Genomic DNA, 16,386 nt, shown 5'->3' with positions numbered 1-16,386 from the left:
TGCTCTGTATCTTTAAGGGGCTGACCCTATCCCACGGGGAGCCGCTATAAAGGCAGGTAGGCAGCAGTGCCCTGCTCAGGGAGCTGGAGCCAAGCAGGGGCAGCTCCCAAAATGACTGGCCACCACAGTTGGGGATATGGGCAGGCTGACGGTAGGTTATGGCATTTCCGTGCTGCATCTCTCTGTCTTCCCCCACTCGTTTTCTTTCTAGAGCTGTTGCCTGAGCCCTGCAGAGCTGCCTGCATTTTGATGTCTGCAAGAATCAAGTATTTACAGCAGGTAATTAATTACTTTATTGATAATCAATAGCACCCAGAAAGTGGCACCACAAAAACGCACAGGTTTACATCTGCTGCCTTTCAGTGTTGCAATCAACATTCCTAAACTGAGGGGAGCAGTTTGAATGCTTTGGGTGTTTTTCAGACTGCAGATATTATACATAGGTTCCTTTCCAAAATGCTGTTATAAAAAAGATTACCTGTGTCTCTTGCAAAAGCAGTTCTGTTAGGTGAAGAAGATTTAGTAGGGCAGTAATAGATCTCCTGATTCTGTACAGTTGCTGAAATGTGATATCTAAGCTTTCATAAAAGTGAGCAAAATAAGCTGTATGTTATGTATGTCTAGTACATCAATAAATTGTACAGATCAGTATCAGATCTCTTGCAGAACAACTTATGCTTTCTGATTTGACAGTTTTTAATTTAGTCCTCCTCCTTTGCTTCCCACCTCCCAGGATACGTGTCAGAGCGTGAGGGGGGATGTGGAGTTCCTGAAGGATTGCCACAGTAGTGTATGTGAGGGGGGATGTGGAGCTCCTGAAGGATTGCCACAGTAGTGTATGTGAGGGGGGATGTGGAGCTCCTGAAGGATTGCCACAGTAGTGTTTATTGTGCCTGTGTCCTTTACAGGGGATGGACGAGTGGCTGATGCTGGCCAATGAGGCAATTGCATAACTTCCAGGAGTCTCTCTCCTTGCAGCAATTATTTTAGCTGCTGAATGTCTAACAAGAGTCTTTTGCATAACCTTCAGGGGCCAGTCTCTTTCTTAACAGTAATTCCTTCAGTTTCTGTGAGTCTGAAAGCAAGTTTGAACACCAAACTTAGCTTAGTGCTAGTAGGTAATGTTATTTATTTGTGCTTGTAGCTAGGAGTAATAAGGCTATGTATACTCCTATGAAGCTTGTGTGAGCCAAGTGATATTGCCTTAGCTTGTGTAAGAGCATTTAATTCCTAAATCTGCTTTACAGGCAGGCTGAGAAAAGGTATTATTTTATAAGCTTAGCTTTGCAGAAAGTGTCAAAGCCAAGTAACAGTGTAATAGATCACTGTTGTGTTATGTAAACTCAAGGAGGCTGAATACCTGTGCTTGATTTTTAAAAAAGCTTCCCCTTGTGAAACTATGTGAGAATGTTACAATTAAAATGTGCTTCTTTAGAATCCCAAAGTACAATTGTTACTGTTATACTTCATATACAGAAGCAGCAGAGGAATTTAATTGCTGCTTTCACTACCATAGCAAAGTAGAAAATGAGCCATAAGAAAAAGAAATTCTTTGATATGGATAAGCTTTTGTTATCTCAAATGGCTTAAGAATCTTCCAGCTCTGGCGGCAGAGTTCTGCTATTAAATTGGGCTTTCTCCCCTCTGTATTGAGGTCAGGAAGTCCCAAAGTGTTAATTATCATCCTGTATCCTTCACTCAGGTTAGAGAGATACCATAAGGGGCATGAGTGAAGAATGGAGCTGTCTCAAAGATTTACTGCAGTCATAAAATTATTTTAAAAATAACTGCATAGTCAGTAGCTAAGAGATTGAGTCATCTGCATCTAATTTGAATTGCTGGAGCTTTTACACTCTTTCCCAGTGAGAATTAAATGCTGTTTCTTTGGGGAGTGTGTTTGTGCATGCAAGTGTTTACACCAGTACTCACCTTGAACATCCTAGCAAGGTAACTGCAGCCCCTGCAGAGAGAGAGTGGCCCAAGTGACTGGGGGTACAGCAGTCTGTTGATGGGCCATGATCTTCTCAGTGTGTTCTGGACAAGATATTTGAATCCCCATCTTGTTGCAGCCTGCTTGTGCTAATAAAAACACACCAACCTAGAATTTAAATGGATTTCTCACGTTCCAAACACTGGAGTCACTCTTGCTGAGCAAGCTTTATTTCAAGCCTCCTGAAAACCCATAATGACCCTTCTGTGTGTGGTGGGAAGGAAATAATGCTGCTTTCCTCTGTGTGCTGTTGAAGGCCCTTCAGAGTGGCACAAAGCTTACCCCATTGCCCAGGGGAACCGCCAGTCCCCCATCGACATTGACTCTGCACGGGCAGTCTACGACCCCAGCCTGCAGCCTCTGGTCATCTCCTACGAGTCCTGCACCTCCCTCAGCATCTCCAACACTGGCCACTCTGTCATGGTGGAGTTTGAGGAGTCTGATGACAGGACAGGTGAGACTAACACTGCCAGCTAACTCAGAACACCAGGGAAATAATTACAGTAATTTCACGACTATAAGGTGCACCCTTTTGACTAAAATTTTCCCTCAAACCTGGAAGTGCGCCTTATAGTCCGGTGCGCCTTATCTGATGTACAAAGCTGCGAAATTTGTCAAACCGGAAGTGTGAGCTGTGAGCCATGGGAGGAGCTGGCAGTGCCACGGCAGCCAGCTGGAGGTGGGCCAGGGGGCCCATGGTGCCGCCCCTCCCCGGTCCACATGGTCTGGGGGCCCATGGCTGCCGGGTACAGGCGGGCCCGGGGAACCGCCCCTCCCGTGTACAGGCGCACCTGGGGGCCAATGGCTGCTGGGTTGAGGCGGGGCCCCGGCCAGCAACCACACGGGGGAAGCTGGGGGCAGAGCCTCGCTGCAAAAAAAAAAAGTGCGCCTTATAGTTCGGTGCGCCTTATCTGATCTACGAAGTTGCAAATTTTGCTGACTCCCAGGGGGTGCGCCTTATAGTCCGGTGCACCTTATGGTCGTGAAATTACTGTAAGTGCATTCTGTACGGTGTAACTTCCATGGTGTGTAATCTTGGCATGTGACTGGAGCCTTTTATATTTTGTCTTCATTTTGAGCCTCTCTAGCAATGCACTATCACAGATCAATAAGAGTTTCTTCATTAGGAAAAGCTGTTGCATCAGAAAAATGAGAAGTTAGATTGCAGTCCTTTTCTTTTGGATGAGAATTGAAGTTTGCTGGGCATCTCTCCAGCGCCCAGAGCAGGGACGTGAGCTCCTCAGTGTCCTGTTTTGTGATCACCCCAACCAAAGATGCCAACTCCTGTACTTGCCAGCTCTGGCTGAGTGCCCAGCTCCCACCCACAGGGAAGGGAAGAGGATAAGCAGAGCTGGGTCATGCAGCACAGTCATCATAATCATAATCACTGCACCAAGTTGTACCTGCACTGGTTGCTGTTACCTAGTATTTTCTTTCCTCCCTGATTTGTAGCACTTTGGTTTCTTCAGAAATTAGAAAACCTTCAGCTCATTCTGGGTTCTGAGTTGGTAGCAGCTGACTTTGGATGTTGGGCTGTCTGCAGTTGTACCTTATTCTTGTCTCAGCCCTTGGCAGAAAATGTAAATTCTTTAAGTGATTGATTATTTCTTCTGTTAGGTCTGTTTCCATGGTAGACTGTGCTTTTACATCTGGGGGAAGGGGAAGAGCATTCAAATGGAGATAATAAAGCAGCTGATAAATGGGAAGAGTGCATTAAAAAACCAAAAATAACATCAACAATTTTTAAACCTATAAGCTGATTTCATTCTCCTTTTGGGTGTGCTGATTGATGCAAGTTAAATAGGATACCTCGATATTGAAAACAAATTACTTTTTTCGTGAAGTGGCTTGTCTGTCCTGGTAACCCTTTGAAATAAGGGCTAAAGGCTAATATTCCAGACATTTTATTTTAAAATTTCTCTTCTGGAATGAATTTAAGAACCTGCCCAATGGAATGGTCAGGATTTCAAGCATCTTAGCTTTACTGAATTTGCAAAGAAGACTGGGTGAGCATTTTCCATTTTTACTGCACAGATCTGTTTAGAATGTCATCCTATAAAAATAGAATTTGTAAAAATTCTCTGGAAGTATTATCTTAGCTTGGTAACTACTTTAATGCAATTTTCAGCTGAACTGTATCTATGTAACAGTGAGCTTTATTCAGCTTTAGAAGTTTAAGAACATCTATTAGTCTGCATTTAGAGATAGACTCAGAGCACCTGCCAGGAATGATACCCTTTCTACACTGAGCATGTCTTGTTTCAATAACACTTTTTCAAGCAAGATGACTGCCAGAAGTGGAAAACATGGTTTAAACTGCTTTTAGTTGTGTTGAAATAGATCTAGTGACTCAAAGTTCTGCATAAATGACACAACAGAAACAACAGAATTTTGACAGTAATCCATAATAGCTAAATTTCTTAAAATATTTTGGACAGGTGATGCATTATTTTGCTAACTTTAGAAAAATGTACTAGGAGTATTTATATGCTTAATTAATACTAACACCTTTGCTTTGGCAAGGCCAGTTTCCTGCATAAACGCCAACTGGAAGCATGCACCATGTAAGCCACAGCTTTGACTCTTTAAATAAAATGTTATGAACTACACTAAGGATAAAAGCTTTACAGATATTAAATGTAATTTTAGTTTTCTTAATGTGGGACTCTGATCAGGCATTGATGTCTGTTGGGCAAAGTGTATTAGATTTGGTGGCATATAAAATTACAGGGATTGCTGATGCTGTTGATAAAATATCTTCTCTAGGTGGCATCTTGAACATTGGTCTGTGCATGAGTGTTATTTCTAAATGATGTATGAAGTGTCTCTGTAGCATTTCCTTACCTTTAGAAGGTGATTTGAGGTCGAGTGGTGTCGTGTGAAGTACCAGCTATTATATTTCCTCTTTTATGTGATCAGGTATTTAAAGGAAATGGAATATAGATAACCTCCACTGGAAGTAAAGATACTGTAAGAAGGAAATACTTAGCTGAATTGTCTACCTGGTGTTCAGGGTATAGGGTTTCCTTGCAACCTTCTCCTGTGCAGGTGAACAATCCCAGCTGTGCCAGCCTTTCCTGCCAGCAGAGCTGCTCCATGCTCTGCTCATCCTGGAGCCTCCTCTGGGCTCTCTGCAGCAGCTCCAGCTCCTTGCTGTGCTGGCCCAGGGCTGGGGCAGCTCTGCAGGGGCTCAGGGTCTCACCTGAGGGGCAGAGGGGCACAATCCCCCCTGCCCTGCTGCCCACGCTGGGCTTTCAGGGCTGGGGCAGGGCCAGCTCTCACCCACAGCACCCCAAGTGCTGCTGCCAGGGCTGCTCCATCTGTTCCATTTGCATTTATTGTGTTTAACAGGGAAGGCATAACCATAAGGGTGGTTGTTACCACATCTTCATGTGTCAAATATATTCTTTCAAGAAAGCTACAAATCTTGTACAGGTAGCCACAGAGTGTTTTTAATTTACATTTTCAAATGAGTTTTGGTGCTCTCCATTAAAAAATCCACCCCTCTTAAATGCTTGGATTATGCATCTTTTTCATGCTTGCAGCTGGGAAAGTTTGCTGGCTTTGTGCCAGCAGTGGTTAGTTTTACCAGCAGGAAGCTAAAATCCAGGATGCTTAAACTTTGTTCTCGTCTTAAATTTTATGTTCTTCTGCTCAGCAATCAGTGGAGGGCCCTTTCAGAATCCATTCCGGCTAAAGCAGTTCCACTTCCACTGGGGGACCACACACAGCCAGGGGTCAGAGCACACCATTGATGGAAAACCTTTTCCCTGTGAGGTAAGGACGTGTTTGCACAACGGGATTATTTAATGCAAATCTTGTTGTCACATGACTTTGTCTGCAGTGGGGGCAGGATTAGGATTCTGATTGCTTGCTCATCGTGGGTAGGTCAGCCATCCCCATCCCTCAGCTGGATGGGGAGAGGAATTACAAGGAAAGGCTTGAGAACTGGGATGAGGGCAGGAAGAGCTCCCTCACACAGCAAAACAGAAAAAAATCTATTAGCCAAATCAGAGTAGCATAATGGCAGGTAAAAACTAAATATTAAAACACCTTTTCCTTGCCCCTCCTTTCTTCCCCAGCTTTCTCCACCTCTCCCCTAGTGCAGGGAGATGGGGAATGGGGGCTGTTCTCAGCTCATCCCAGGTTGTCTCTGCTGCTCCTTCCTCCTCAGGGAAGGGCTCCTCACACTTCTCCTGTGCTCCAGTGTGGGGTCCCTCCCCAGGAGACAGTGAGCTCCATGAGCTGCTCCTGGTCCCTTCCCGTGGGTGCAGTCAGTCCTTCAGGAGCTGCTCCTGGTCCCTTCCCATGGGTGCAGTCAGTCCTTCAGGAGCTGCTCCTGGTCCCTTCCCGTGGGTGCAGTCAGTCCTTCAGGAGCTGCTCCTGGTCCCTTCCCATGGGTGCAGTCAGTCCTTCAGGAGTTGCTCCTGGTCCCTTCCCATGGGTGCAGTCAGTCCTTCAGGAGCTGCTCCAGCCTGGTCCTTCCCACGGGTGCAGTCAGTCCTTCAGGAGCTGCTACTGGTCCTTCCCATGGATGCTGTCTGTCCTTCAGGAGCTGCTCTAGCCTGGTCCCTTCCTTGTGATCACGAGCTGGGGAAGCTTCTGGCAGCTTCTCACAGAAGCCACCCCTGTATCCTCCCACTCTCAGAGCCTGGCCATGCTACCCTGTGTGGGCTGTTACAGAAAACTTGCCTGGTTCGTGCCCACATTCATGGACCTGTCCAAAAGATTGAACTTCATGTTTCCAGCAAAGCCTCTGACACAACACTGTTCTCTTATGAACAACTGTTAGTGCTGTCAATGAGAAACAATGTTCATAACTTCAATCACTAATTTAATTATTATCTGTTATTGTTCTTTAAAGCTCCACTTAGTACATTGGAATGCCAGAAAATATGCAACATTTGGAGAGGCAGCAGCAGCTCCAGATGGCTTGGCAGTAGTTGGTGTTTTCTTGGAGGTAAGAATTGCAAAAATAGCATGTTTACATGATAAAGAGCATTATGCTGTAAAGTGTTTGAGGACTATGCCACATATTTAAGAAGTGCTTAAGGAAAACAGATGACTTACTGGAGGCATTAATGCAGTGCAAATTGGTGATAAACCTTGGTAGGAATGTTCAGGTTTGGGTAAGAAAACAACACCTAATTAAAGCATAGTTGCAGTCCTTATTTAACCTGTCTATTCCATTCTTTTAGATTGGAAAAGAACATGCCAGTATGAACAGACTCACTGATGCTTTGTACATGGTAAAATTTAAAGTAAGTTCTAAGCTCTTTAAATTTCCTTCTGGGATATCCTTTAAAAATTATGCTCATGTACATCTTTGAGACAAAAATGAAAAATCACCCACCCACAGATCTTCCAATAACTAGAACATAACTGCAGCTGTAGTTTCTTTTTTCCCTCCAAAGTTCATATTATTTTTCTAATCTCAGGTGTCTTACTAAGCCATGCTGACCCCACTGGTCATCCAGAGGTTCTGCCTTTCCCAAAAAGTCTAAAATCAACTGATCCCTGACCCTTGAGACTCAGCTGTTTAGACTCAGCAAAATCATCCTTTTCCATTGAGTCTTGGCTGGCACAAGTGGAAGCTGCCTGTTTGTCTTTGCTGCAGAGGTCTGTCAGGGATGATCTCGCTGAGCTCCAGAGTTTGTTCCTGAGGTGTTTTCTGAGTGACTGAGACTCTTTTGGATGCTCCTACAGACTGAAAAGTGTTGCTCTAGACTGTGCTACTGAAGGCAATCACAACTTTAGGCAGCACCTCCTATTTCTACCAGTCCTTTGATTGCTGTATCTTCCTCAATCCACCTTTCTCTAATTTTAGACTTGAAGGTTTGATTTATTTTTTTTGAAGTGAATATTTACCATAGCAGAAAATTACTATAGTATTTAATTTTTCTTGCTAAAATAGATGAGAAGGTAATGAGACAAGGATTTCAGCCATGATATAATCTCTAGATCACACTGAACACTATATACAGAACACACTTCCTGCATTACTTTCGGGCCTGTTGTGACAAGAGGTGAATTTTGGTAGAGACAATGGTGCAAGACCTCAAAGTCCAGTAAGGCAGTATTAGGCATCACACTTGCCATCTGCTTTTGGCTAACAGTTATAAGGCAGCCAACCTTTATGGAATTCTCCTTTCCCCTATTTTTAATGTTACTGTAATGTTTTCTTCTTTCAAAAAAGTTATTTTATCTGCACTTAAAATTGAAAAGATAAATTTCAAGTCTATTTTCTTTCCCCAGGGAACAAAAGCTCAGTTTAGAGGCTTCAACCCCAAATGCCTCCTGCCCTTGAGTCTAGATTATTGGACATACCTTGGTTCTCTGACAACCCCACCCCTTAATGAGAGTGTGACATGGATAGTGCTGAAAGAGCCCATAAGAATCTCTGTGAAACAGGTAAATTTCTGATACTCTCTCAGTTCCTGTATCATTCAATGCTGGATAAGCAGGCAAAGCCTGTTTTGATTTGAAATGAGGCTAAGTTGAAAGTCTGTGGATATTCAGCCTGTTCAATCCTTCTGTTATTTTCTGTTAATACTCTCTAGGAGCTTTGCTTGAACCTGTTCCATTAACTGATTAAAATATGCTGAATATTTCCTTTTAGTCCTTTTTAAAAAGACATTACTGTTGATTGCCCCCTTAAGCAGTGAATTGTTTCCCCTGAACTTCCAGCTGGAGAAATTCCGCATGCTGCTCTTCACCGGTGAGGAAGACCAGAGGATCCAAATGGCCAATAACTTCCGCCCCCCTCAGCCTCTGAAGGGGAGAATTGTTCGAGCTTCCTTCAAGGCCTGAAGAAAACTGAAAATGGTCCTGAGATATCCAAGAGCTTCCATGTGTGAGATACTCTACAGTGGTCTACAGATCACTTATGGAACACACCAGACAGGCATTTCCATGAACCCTCTGCTTGGAGGGGGACAATCTTCTGGCTTTCTATGTTATTTGAAGTGCTCATTCTGTGGGGAAATGGCATATTTTTAACCAGCACTATTTAATATAAGGGATAGCCGAGTGAACTAGCTTGTTATCCAAGCTCTATAAAATTAAAATTACATTAAAATCCAACTTGATATAAAATGGGAAATTTTTCTGTGATCTAAAAGTGCTGATGGCCACAACTTCTACTTGTCCCATTTAATACATGGGGAAACAGCAATCAAGAATTTTGGACGAATTGGACTTAAATTTTCCTTACTGATCTGTTGCTATCATTTGCTGAACTCTGATTTAAAGATTGCTTTTACTGTATTCTTGCTGCCTGATTACAGAGTGTATGAATAGCACTAGAAAAGAGTTCTTTACTTGCCTCAAGTAGGCCCTGGTATGAAAATTAAATATATCTTTTAAGTCTACTGTTCTAAGATGCTATCTTACATGAGAAGTAACAATGTAATGCTGTGTTGAAAAGCAGAGCAGTTTACTGCAATGTTTTATAGGTATTTGTCCTTTCAGCCCATGCAGAACGCAGGACCACAGGGCCCTGGTCAGGGTCAGTTTGGGCGAAGAGTTCCTCTGTAGTGATCCAGGTGTGTTTTGTGGTCCTCAGTTGCTCAGATTCTACCTCAGCTCAGTGCTATGTTCTGCAATATGACCTCCTTCAGTGTCTGCCCTACAGAGAGCAGGTGTTGTGTTTCGTTTAAGGACCTAAGATGGGTAGATCTTGTCTGCCCTGAGTGTGCATTGCTGCACAGACCCTCCCTGCCCCAGGGCTGCCCGGCAGGGATGCTCCCTGCACACACAAAAGGCTTCAGTGCTCCTGAGTCCTTTTATCTCTGCACAAGTTGCTTTAGAGCAACCACGTGTGGTTCTGCAGCCTAGTGACAAAATTGTGACTGTGGTACTCAATACTGTGATGTTCTCTGACTGCCCACAGGCAATTCCCAGCTCCTTCAGTTCTGGGCCTCACATGGCCCGTTCTGCCTGTGTAGCTCATGTAGAGATTGATGCTGTTGATTGCTTTCCAGCAGCTGAGATGGGGAAATCAAGATGTACAAGGCCAAGGGAAATGGGGAGAAGGGAGAACAGCAGCTGCTGTGGCTGCTCCCTTTTCTCCAGGGAAGAAAGACACGAGATGTGGAACACAGTACAAGGAGTGAAAGACTGGAGTTCTGCTCTGGAAATCCCCGTGGTTTTTCTGGTACATTGACCTGAAACTTTGTTTCTCAGTTTCCTCTTATGTAGAAAGAGGGTAACACTGACCTCTACCTCACAGGGCTGTTATGAGGGCTAATTCAGCATTGTTTTAGATGTGAGATTCTAATCCAGCAAATGCTAAAGGCAATGGAAAACCCTTACACAATGCAATGGTTTTAGCTATTATGAATGTATTATGACATTACTTTGAATGTATTATGTATTACTTTGCTAGTAATGCAAACTGGTATTGTAGAAACTCTATTTCATGTATCTTAATTTATTTAACAAATGAAATAAATGAGACTTTAAAATCATATCTTCATCCTTTTTTTGAGAAGACCCACCTCTCCCTACTTACAGCATTCTTTTTTCTTGGATTTTCATAAACAGATATTATGTTTGATGTTTTCAATGGATGCATCTGTTTTGGATCAAGGAATACTTTGACTGTTTCTCTTCAATTCTACAGAAACTTTGCCTAAGCTACTGTGGAATGATCTAAGTACAGATAAGAGTTATCCCTCCCAAATTTGTGGGAATGTTTTTAAATTCTAGAAATGATTTCTGACACCTCTTTTTAGTCTGTGTCACAGTTCTTACCATCTTCTGGGATTAACAGTTTATCTTTCAGCTTAATCCTTTCACTTGAGTTCTAATATACTGTATACCTTGAGTGACTTCTTGACCAGAGTTAAATTATCATGAATCTTATGTCCTTGTTAAAATTTACATGAAGTGATGCATTCTGATGTATAAAAAGTCTTTCAAAAAACCTTACATTTTGATAGCAAAAAGAAAAATTATTAGGGGCAAACTTAAAATACTTTTCTAATTAAAATTCAACCAGTATTATTTACCATCTGTACCATAATCAAGCTATCCCAGTAATGCTGCCTTAATACTAGTATAGGTGTTCACAGAGCAGGTCAAGACCAGCGTTTTCTGCTCTCCTCTCATTTTAGGTGTAGGTGTCTGCTCTGTCTCTCACAGGAGGTAAAGAGGGCTTGTGTACAGAAATTTTGTCCAGTTTTCCCCAGCTCCACCCCCTCAATATAAAAGTCTTCTGCTCCATGCTGTGACCTGGCATACAGTACATAAGTTTCTTCAAAGGTGGTTTATTCATGAACAGCAGGAAAAAAATGTTTAGCTTACATGACTGTTATAAAAGCTCAGCCATTGCAAAGAGCTTTAAATGCTGCATCACCCCAAGGTGTTCCGTTCCAGAGAGAAACTGAAGTGCACCTTCCAGCAGAAATAAATTTGGTTTTGCTTACAGAGTTGTTTGGGTTTGTTGGGTTTTTTTTCAGTTGTTGGATGGAAGAACATGATCTATCTTTCACCAGAGGGAAGTAAAACATAAAAGGAAGACTTTTATATTCTTTGTTGTTTGAGACTCTGATCATCCAATAAAAAACTACAACTATTGTATTAGATAAACACCTATTTAATGCACTTCATTTATTTTGAGATTGAACAATTCTTAAACATGAGCTATCCTTGTTTTTTACCAAATTTTGTGTTGAAGGAAAAATGGGAGTTGACTGTAATTATTCCAGCAAGCATTCACTTACTTTCTCCTGGGCTTGCGGCCATCCTGAGTGAGAGAACAGAGGCCTCACACTCAGGACAGCAGCTGAACTTGTTCAGTAAGTCTGGATTAAAAATGCCATCTAGTGGCTCTCCTTCCTTTTCTTGCTACGATGGTTCCAACAATTGTTAAGGCCCATTCAGTCAAAGTACAACAGATGAGAGAATTTAACTGTGACAATAATAATTTGTAGAGATATGAGTGATTGTCATTGAAAAGCCCTTGCTGGATCTGTATATGTAGTCACTGGAACTCCTTCCTCAGATAAAAATCAGTCTGACAAAAGAAACTCAATAAACCAGTTACAATTTTTTATTCCTCATTTAACTGCTGAGCAGAGATCCTCTGCTGGGTGAACTGCACACTCTATTAACTTTAGCTTTTAAATTTTGGTAGCTGTAGTTACAGTTCAGCTTTGGGGTTTTTCCCCAATTTCTTGCAAGCAGAAGAATTTTTAGGTGTTTCCATCATACAGTTGCTATGATGTAGCAGACTTATAATGATTCATGATGAGGGTTGTCCCGGTTTAAAGGGACAGTATTACCAGGAAAAGGGAATTCAGGAACTCGCAGGCACAAAAAAGGTATAGGCTGGGAATAACAGTTCTTTACTGAAATATTATAAGACAAACAAAAACAGCATCAGCTATACGAAAGAAAAAAAAAACAGTGACAGAACAGAACGGAATTCAGTCCCAGTCCCTTTTTCAGTCACCAATGGCTCTCCGATGGACCAGGGCGGGTGGCTTCTTAGTCGCGGCTGCTGCAGGGGCAGGGGAGGGGGCCAGGTGGCCTTACCGCCCCAGGTGGAAGAAAAGGGTGAGGAAGGAACTCTGCTCACCGTGGGCGTCCCAGTTCCCAGTTGTTCAGAGGAAGCAGGAAGCTTTAGCAGTCCAAATCCAAGAAGCCTGATCCCAACAGGAGAAAAAGAACCTCTCTCCTCGAGTTCGGCCGGCGAGCTGTAGAGTTCTCTTACCCCCAGTGTCCTCTTACTTGCCGAAAACAAAAGCGGGACTCCACCTTTCCCTAATGGGGCCATCAGCTTGCTTCAGCTAGTCCTTTGTCTCCAGCTCTTAATGGCTAATAGGAGAGCCATCCCGGCTAGCTTAACATTATAATGGGAAAAATTTCTAAACCGCCAACCCACAACAGGGTAAATGAATCCAAATACAAGAACTGGGGACAAGTTTTGCAAGGTACCTCAACACCAGATAGTGCTTTTGATGGAGTTCAAAGGTCAGGAAGATAGAAAAGGGAGCATTTCAGGAAAAAAACAGAGATAAGCCTGAAGAAAATGGGGTGTTATACCTCAGTGTAGCTGATTTCCTCTCTGAATTCCTCTGCATGTAGAAGCAGCCATTTAGTAACAGCATTGAGCACAAAGCACTGTCTCTGCTCTGCCTGGGAGAGCAGGGCTCTCACTTTTTCTCACTCACCCTGAGGAAAGCACAGCAGAGGATGGAACCTGACTGACTTGCACAGAACTACTTCTAACTTGCACAGCTGTAAGGCAGGTAACTTTCACTCCTCTGATGTTCCATTTATGCTGCTACCTGCACTGCATTTGAAATTTAGGCAAATTTCAGCATCTTACTCCAGGTTGTGAACAGCAACATAATGATGCAAATCATTTAATTTCATATCAACACGGTGGAATATTAAATACAGCAATTTAGGAGCCAGCTCTCCTTATTTGTCTGTTGGAGGAAGAGAAGGTGGAAGGAGAAGTGAGAGGAAAGGAATATAATGACTTTTTTACAGATAACCACTTCTTCCTGGACTTGAAAACTGACCCCAAGAAACGTAAATTTACTTTTACAGTGGCACATAACCTTAATCAACCTTTGTTTGTTTAACTTAAACCAATTTTTAAGCAACATCCAATAAAAATGATCCATGTGGCATTCAGATCCCATTATAGCAGCTGGAAAGACCTTTGCACCAGTGCAATTACAATGATTTAAACCGGGTCTTCACATTAACCCCTGCAACTCCAGACACTGCTGAGCCTGTGCTGCAAGAGGAGAGCTGGAATGGCACCTTTCCTACAATTGTTCATGGTGTTTATCTCTGTTCATCGATGTTTCTTGCAGGTTGCCTTCTTTCCTAGCATTTGAGTGTTTGGTTTAGATTACTTAGGAAGATCAGACTGGGAACCGCTGCAACCAAATCAGAAACTGCACAGACCTCAAGCTCTCTTAATTTCTCCATTTGTTTGTGGGTTTTGTTTGTTCATAGTAAGAGATTTCTGCATCTGAGATGCCAATTTGCCTTTTGTGAAAATCCAAAATGTCATATAGAGCAGATGAAATGTCTGTCATTATTCACAGGGCAAGATACAGCCAGCAAATGGGGGACATGCTTCAAGGTGCTCAGCAGGAAGGTGTTCTATGGGCTGCTACTGTTTCCTCTCCGAAAGCTGGTTATTAGACTGTGGAGCTTTGTGTACAAAAAGCACAAAACTCAGTCTGTGTTCACTGAGATGGGCCAGAGAGACAGTAAGTCCAAGGGACCCATCTTCCTTTGCATGTTCACAAGTTTCCAAAGGGTTTGCGTCTATTGCTGTTTTCTAGTTTGTATCACTAGGCTGAGTCTCTTTATTGCAGAAAAACTTCTGAAAACTAGGAAATTATTTTTAGTAGCAGTCTACTACTTTTCTCTGGATTCAAAATTTTGCTACTGGTCAGTTTTTTGACAAAAGGATTAGCTATTTATTAGAAATATTAGTCCATTTTTAGACTTGTTTTCTTAGGGATATCTGGCTTATTTGGTGTTTCGGATCTTTGTGTGTCCTCATAATAAGCATCAGGAGTCCCCAATTTTTCATGAATATCAATGAGGTCATGGAAAGTAATCCATGCTAGCACCTGCTGTGAAGGCAGTGCAGAAGAGGGGCAGCTGTTCACAGCCTCTGGAAGCAGAAGATGTTTAAGCTGTACCAAAGCAGCTACAACAGTCAGTTGTCCAAATGAACAAGCAGGGGGAAAATTAATGATCCATGGGAAAGAAGGAAACTCCAAATAGTGCAGTCTGGCCTAAACAAGAACACAGAAATGAGTTCAAGAATGTATTTGCAAAGAAAACCAGGGCTGCTGACTGTACAAGCAGTATCAGCAGATAAGATTATTCCTTGGAAAAAATCTAAATATACGATCTGTTATATTTTAACCTATAGCTACACCTTAATACAATACCTGTAATTAGACTAATTTTCTTAATAAATATAGATAAGGATTTTCTTCTGGCACAGGACTAAACTTTGCTCACATATAATTAACAATGTCAAGACCAATCTGAGTTTTATTTAAAGAAACTTGAGTTCTAATTTTTTCAATGCAAATTAAGAACATAGAGCACTATGGCAACCAAGCACTGTTGCTACAGAAATTTGCCATTTTTATTAGATATTCCTAAAGGCAGAAACACTGCAAGCCTGAGCAATACCATTTCTTTCCTCAGCTCATATCAGAGAGTAGCATTTCTACTATTTGCTCCTTTAATGATATATCACTTTAGTTAATCAGCATAATCAGTCTAAAGCAGAATCTAAATCTCAAATCAAGTTCATGCTCAGCCCTGTCAAGGACCTTCAATATGGTATTCCTTCTTGTGTTTAGAAAATATGGAGTAAAAGGGACATCTCCTGCAGGACTGTTAATTGTTTCACCTTCATTTACATGGTTCCTAAGTCACTTCAGCTTCCGCATATGAATTCATGCAATTACTGCATGAACATGTGAGCAGTAAGTTACAGCTTTCAGCTGAGGAGAAGCGTTTAACCATGGTGGGAGCACAGGGTTGGTAGGCTCTTTCATGCAAATGAAACTATGTTTCACTGCTATAATAAAAACAAGAAACAAATGAAAGCTCAGAGTAATTGAGGATGAACAGCATCTTTCCACATGAGATAACCAGGAACATGCTTATCATCTCACCTAGGATACTTGCACCACATTATTCAACTAAAAATCCTTCAGTACAAGAAGCCAGGCAAATTAAAAGATGCGCTGATAACATGAAAGCCTCTTGTGACTTGCCAGCCTCCGTTTTTGCAAAAGTACTTGTTAGAGGTTTTAGAACAGGATCTACTCAGTAACCACTGTGTTAACAGCAGTAAGTACTGATTAACCACCATGCACTTTGGGCCCATTCCTTCCCCTCCTCACGAGGCTCAGAACCGCTCAGTGGAAATGTTAATCGACACAAGCAGTCATATGAAACCAAAAAACCGGGGAGTCAGCAAAACGAGCCTTTTTGTTCTCCATAATTTATATGGAGAGCTAATTACAAAAGAGCTTTGCGATTCTGAGTTTCATCGGCCGGTGTCCTCAGCGCTGAAGGGTGTGGAATCGTACTAGGAAAAAACCCGAAAAGGCGAGGAAACGGCGTGGTTTTGGACGTTATTAACGAGGCAGAAACCCCCGCTGCTGCTTTTTCTTCCTAACACGTGTCACTCGCTTCCTCTTTGCTCCCGTTCCAGCGCGGCCCGGAGCCGGGCCGGGCCGGGCCCCTCAGCGCGGCGGGCGCGGGGCGGTGCCGGAGCGGGGGCCGGGGCCCCTCAGCCCGGGCGGCCCCGCCGCGGCCGCGCCCGCCGCGCACAACATGGCGGAGGGGCGGGGCCGGCCCCGCCCGCCGTGTCCTGACGGGAACCCGCG

General features: G+C 42.9%; 1 protein-coding gene across 1 annotated transcript; it reads left to right on the top strand.

The window, feature by feature from the left end:
* The first annotated feature begins 84 nt into the window (after positions 1-84).
* CA7 (carbonic anhydrase 7) lies at positions 85-10,458 on the top strand. Its single transcript, XM_033070046.1, has 7 exons — positions 85-151; positions 2,247-2,444; positions 5,649-5,767; positions 6,855-6,950; positions 7,189-7,251; positions 8,246-8,401; positions 8,678-10,458. Exons 1-7 carry the CDS (start codon positions 112-114, stop codon positions 8,798-8,800), a joined length of 795 nt encoding a protein of 264 aa, XP_032925937.1. The 5' UTR covers positions 85-111; the 3' UTR covers positions 8,801-10,458.
* Positions 10,459-16,386: the final 5,928 nt, after the last annotated feature.

The sequence above is a fragment of the Catharus ustulatus genome, chromosome 11, assembly GCF_009819885.2.
Source record: "Catharus ustulatus isolate bCatUst1 chromosome 11, bCatUst1.pri.v2, whole genome shotgun sequence".
Taxonomy (NCBI): Eukaryota; Metazoa; Chordata; class Aves; order Passeriformes; family Turdidae; genus Catharus; species Catharus ustulatus.
This window is presented reverse-complemented; position numbering and strand designations above follow the sequence as displayed.

What these genes read in the sequence shown, in the direction of transcription:
- CA7 (XM_033070046.1), top strand. Translation starts at nt 112, where the DNA reads ATGACTGGCCACCACAGTTGGGGATATGGGCAGGCTGACG. An exon ending in GGAGTCTGATGACAGGACAG is followed by an intron (nt 2,445 to 5,648) that starts GTGAGACTAACA and finishes TCTTCTGCTCAG; the next exon opens with CAATCAGTGGAGGGCCCTTT. An exon ending in GAAAACCTTTTCCCTGTGAG is followed by an intron (nt 5,768 to 6,854) that starts GTAAGGACGTGT and finishes TGTTCTTTAAAG; the next exon opens with CTCCACTTAGTACATTGGAA.